This window comes from Limulus polyphemus, unplaced genomic scaffold (assembly GCF_000517525.1).
Source record: "Limulus polyphemus unplaced genomic scaffold, Limulus_polyphemus-2.1.2 Scaffold127, whole genome shotgun sequence".
In the NCBI taxonomy this organism is placed as follows: domain Eukaryota; kingdom Metazoa; phylum Arthropoda; class Merostomata; order Xiphosura; family Limulidae; genus Limulus; species Limulus polyphemus.
In genome coordinates this window covers 473,438-478,568 of record NW_013665737.1, presented here as the reverse complement: position 1 = coordinate 478,568, position 5,131 = coordinate 473,438, and the positions used below count along the sequence as shown (strand labels likewise).

Genomic DNA, 5,131 nt, shown 5'->3' with positions numbered 1-5,131 from the left:
ACGGCAATTACCTGTTGTAGAAACACAAGTGTAGAGGACGATGTTTCGAAAGTCTTCAGGTGGAAGACTTTCGAAACATCGTCCTCCACACTTGTGTTTCTACAACAGGCAGTTGCCGTCCATTGAATAATGTTTTCCGTTAGCACATCGGTTAGCTTTAGAGGGTTTATAACACTAAAATTTGGAGTTCGAATTCCCGCGGTTGACACAGTGCAAATAGCCCATTTTGTAGCTTTACACTAAAAAAACAAAAGAAAACGAATCTTAATAGGAAAACTGTCCTGTAAAAAATTTAAAACATAACTCGCTAGACTGTTTGCTTTCAAACTTATCATTCATAAGACATATTCAAGTGTTTTGAATATAAGAGATGTCTTGGACATTAAATCACATTAAAACAGCTAAAACAGCGTTAATAGGAATAAAATATTGCACTGCAGCAGCATTTAACTTTTAACCATGTTTTGTTTATGGTTTTGAATTCGAATATAATTTCAAATAGAGAATATTTAAGCCTTTTTATCGTATATTACAATTATTGTATTGCTAATGAAAACTACTTCCTAACCTAGAAATAGAGAGAAAATTATTTTAGTTAATTAATATGAAGACTTGAAGTGGGTGTTTGAGACGCAGTCGGTTACGAAAGGATCTGTGTATTTATTACGTCTTTTCAACCCACGCTTTCGGCGCCAGATAGAAATTGAATAGCTAGCTATACTATAAGTTATTGGAGCTTCACGACACAATAACCACAAATATCCACCAAATAAAGGGGAATTTGATTTTTGTATCCTTGAATGTTTTTATTTTATACACAAAACTTGTTCGTTTGTTTCTGCTAAATAAAAGCTACACTCCTGATTACCTATGTTGTGTCTACTTCGGGGATCGAGACCCGAATTCTAGCGTTGTAAACTGTCAAGTTTACCGACAGGCCACCGCGAACTATAAATAAAGGTGGATTATTCAGGAGGAGAGCAGATGTAGTTTAAGCCTTTTAGATTTTCATTTTTGATATAATTTCCCAACCTAATCCTATAAAACTCTTTTAAGGTGAGAAGATATATTATTATGTATACCTACATTCAGTATGGAAATATTTCCAATAGCATAAAGTAAAACCAGAACCACAAACGTTTATTATGGCTCTAGATGATAATGTACTTATTTCACAGTGTCTTAATTAAGTAATCATATGGCTATACTGTGTATATTTTCTATTATAATAGATATGTGAGTAGGCATACGTTATAACAACTTATCAAAAGCTATTTTATGTAATAAGCACTACGTGGGTAAAACAAATATACGTATTTCTGTGTTCATGTTATGACTTTTCACGTATATGTTAGAATTTCATTTAGAACTTACCATTTGTAGAAGCAGAACAATCTAATTCCTGGATAACGCAGTCTGGATCTGCAATTAACGGTCGGTCAGAAGGCCAGTCTATATATCTTATCCACTGGTTGTCTGTTACGTACAGATCTTCTCCACGATCAACATTCAGGTCTGCTATTTCTCTGAAAACATGGTCATTTGGTTGAAAGTCAAGTAGCACAAACTTCACCACAAGGTCACCAACTTCATCTGTTTGGCTATTTCCCAATAAAGAAGGAAAAGTGGCGTTTCTTGTGTAGAGCGCAACGTTAGCCACACTATCCTCTTCAACAGATCCTTACCAACTTTGGTTAGTGAAAGAAGAAGAAGCTGTGTTTGATTTTAGTACAAGCAGTTTATCAGCTAAGATTTAAGCTATCGGTTAAAGTATTAAAAAATATATTAACCAAGATGTAAACTGTCATGGTTTGATAACGCAAGTTTTTGTCGATTAGTGTTTTTATTCTTTTATAATAAAAGAAAATTAAACAAATTATGATTTGGAACTGAATTGTGAAACAAATATAACAAAAATAGTATTCAGAAAAAAGCTACGTAAAGAGTGATAAAAACTGAACTGTGCTCCAAATATAATTTACCAATCAGTTTGTGTAAATATAGGGGGAGTTAATGAAGACTCTAATGCTTATAGTTATCCTGATTTATCTTTGTGCTACAAATATAAGTTGAAAAACAAAACCTCAATTGTTTTTATGAAATTTTAATATTCTATTCATTTTTTTTTGCAGGATCTGGTTTATTATTTTTATCATCAATATTCTTCGATCTCGTTGTTTCTTACCGCGTTACGGAAGGCTCACTTATATATTCAACCAGACAAATCACATCAAGACTAACACGAAACCTTGTAATTCACACATAAGTATGAACCGAATGTAGGCTTAACTTAATATACTTCATAGAATTACTTTCATAAGTATGAACCGAATGTAAGTTCAGCCTAATATACTTCGTTGAATAATTACAAAAGTAGTGAACCGAATGTATGTTTAACCTAATATACTTCACTGAATAACTTACATATGTATGAACCGCATGTATGTTTAACCTAGTATACTTCATTGAATAATTTACATAAGTATGAACCGAATGTATGTTTAACCTAATATACTTCACTGAATAACTTACGTTAGTATTGATTTGCTGTTTTCATAATGCTAGTTCTAACAAACTGTTTTACTCTTATTAGATCTACACTTATTAGTGTTGATACTTATTTTAATTGTCAGTGCTATTAGTATAGTACAGCTCATGATTTTGACGGTTAGCATTAGTATGGCTATTCATTGCTAGCAACTATTTTTTTCTCCTTCACTACAATAAATAACGTTGGTACCAATAAAATTCGTCATTACTCTCTACTGAACAGCTATCACATTTATTAAAGTACTCACTTTAACATCATGCTTAAATTACTCTCTCTGTTACCAATAATGCTAGTTGAAAAGCTTGAATGAAAAATAATTTTCCATATTGTTCTTACAATAGAAGTTGTGTTGAGTATTTCTTGAAAAACGTTTTCGTTTTCTTCACTTTTCCAAATTTCATTGTAGGTAGTGTTTGAGTTAACCACAGTCACAACAAAGACGGCTCGTAGAATGTCGAGGGACAATGTGGACATTATAGGTAATGATGTGGGATGTAACGTAGTCATTACGTGCAAGACAAAGAATGCGAAACGTCCGTCGGCCCAACCAAGTTCAGCAGCAGCTTTTAACACATTGTCTAGTAGGGGCATAGTAACATCCATGCTCAGGATAATAGCTGGAAAAACAATATTTTTTCATATATGTTAAAAATCTACAACAGTTTGTGAGTATAGTATACACAACGTAAAGAATCGTCTGAATTATTACGAATTATTAACTTGGTCACCCCTCGTAATATGTGAATGCTGTGTGGATAAAAACAAATTCTGAAATATATCTACTACAGAAACATTTAACCCATTTAATTTCAAACTATATCTTTACAAAATATGAAAATACTAGTTGTTTACTGACCGCAAGCGTTAAATCTCAACTGTTGTATTCCCGTTTACCTTAGAGTTAGGATTTTCTCTTGTGGAGAGAAAGTCATATGACATCAGCAGTTAAAATTTACTACTAAGCCAGTTGACTGTGAGCAGTTAATTTGAACTTATCATTTTTTTTCTTACACGCAATTCCTCTTACGAGCTTCTATATACAAAAATCACCCTGCAACTAACAAATAGTATCGATTTAGCATTGCCACAAATTTCTGGTCTTCCTTAGAAGGAACTTTAAAATTTTATCCATTGAAAATAACATTAGCTTAATCTATTTTTCAAATCTTCTTTGTAACTTGCGCGTAGTTTTCTGCTTACATGTTTGGTTTTGTAACAAGGTGTAAATTTCGGAAAAAGTACAGATTGACTTTTAAGGGGTTAATTATTTCTTTAATAGATACATGTGTTATCTATATCTATAAAGTACTCACTTATTTCATGTAATGATCAAATTAACAATTTGGTAATTGAACTGTTAGGAAAAGTAAAAAAAAGAAAAATAATAACGCATTTTTTTTAAATTTTAAAGTAAGATAAAAGCAAACTTTAACTAATTCCTTATATATACGTTTGCATTTACACATTGACTGTTATACGTATAGGCGGCACATCGTTTTTTAGAATTAACTGAAACTTGTCAAGTTCCAAACCTGTGTCTGTTTTAAATTATTAACGATATTTAAGAACCGATCGACTAGTGGTATTCCGGGTCCTATATAAATCAGTTTATAGCTACAGCACATATCCAGGTATCAATGGCATTTGTTTGGATTACCTTTGGTATTTCACTTATGAAAATGATAATAGTACATAGTGTGTTTGTCTGTGTTTCTTCAGTATCAATAAAGATACTAGGTTCGGAGGAAATAATCTCGGCTAGTAGTACAAATCATTTCTGTGCAAAAGCCAAAAACATCATTTGACAGAAAAATTCGTCCACTATGTCATCAATAACATGCAAACCATTGTTAACTTTTTTTATATAAGAAAAGCTCGAGATTCCGGCAGTATCAATACTTTTAGTATATCTTAAACTATAATAATAAATATTAACCAAATCCGAATACCCATGTCGAAAAAAAAAATGAAAACAACTAGCAGGAATTTAGTTCAATTATCAGTTCCCAAGATTCATAGCTTTAATATCTCCTTAAAGAAGGTAAAACCATATTCCACTGCAACCTTCAACATGTACATGAGCACTCGAATTGAGGGGAACGAAGGAAAACCATGTTTCCCGTGTTAATAGGAAGAAAATATCGAAACTCTGACTGTCAAATCCCTAATTATGAGAACATGCATCTGTAAGTAGATTTCAGGAGTTCCCTTGTTAACTTTTTTTTACAACTTGACTGCTGTTTACACGTGTAAGAAAGGTGTTGTTTTTGTGAGCTATTCTAGCAAGAAATGTCATTGTGACCACAAAAATAGGATAAAATAATAATTCAATACAACTATTAAGTAAAAGCAAATAATTTACAAATGCAAGCAAAAAAGATACAGCATCAAACTTTTCAACTTCAAAGTTCTATGAGGGTTGTTTGTCCACACAAGGATTACGTGCGCGTGGCCATCCCTAATTTTGAGCTAATAGATTCACGGTTTAGGTACATTAGTTAACTAGGCCACGTCCAACCTGCTCCAAAAGGAGAACCATACCAACAACATAATGCTTGTCAGTACTAATAATTTCTGGTC

General features: G+C 32.4%; 1 protein-coding gene across 1 annotated transcript in view; it reads right to left on the bottom strand.

The window, feature by feature from the left end:
• The window catches only part of LOC106473163 (retinal guanylyl cyclase 2-like), an 87,340-nt gene that overhangs the window by 53,973 nt on the left and 28,236 nt on the right, over positions 1 to 5,131 (bottom strand). Inside the window, exons 2-3 of the mRNA XM_022402711.1 lie at positions 2,821 to 3,168; positions 1,375 to 1,680 (exon numbers count right to left, since the gene is read on the bottom strand). Coding sequence (XP_022258419.1) covers positions 1,375 to 1,680; positions 2,821 to 3,168 — 654 coding nt within the window. The remainder of the gene's footprint in view (positions 1 to 1,374; positions 1,681 to 2,820; positions 3,169 to 5,131) is intronic.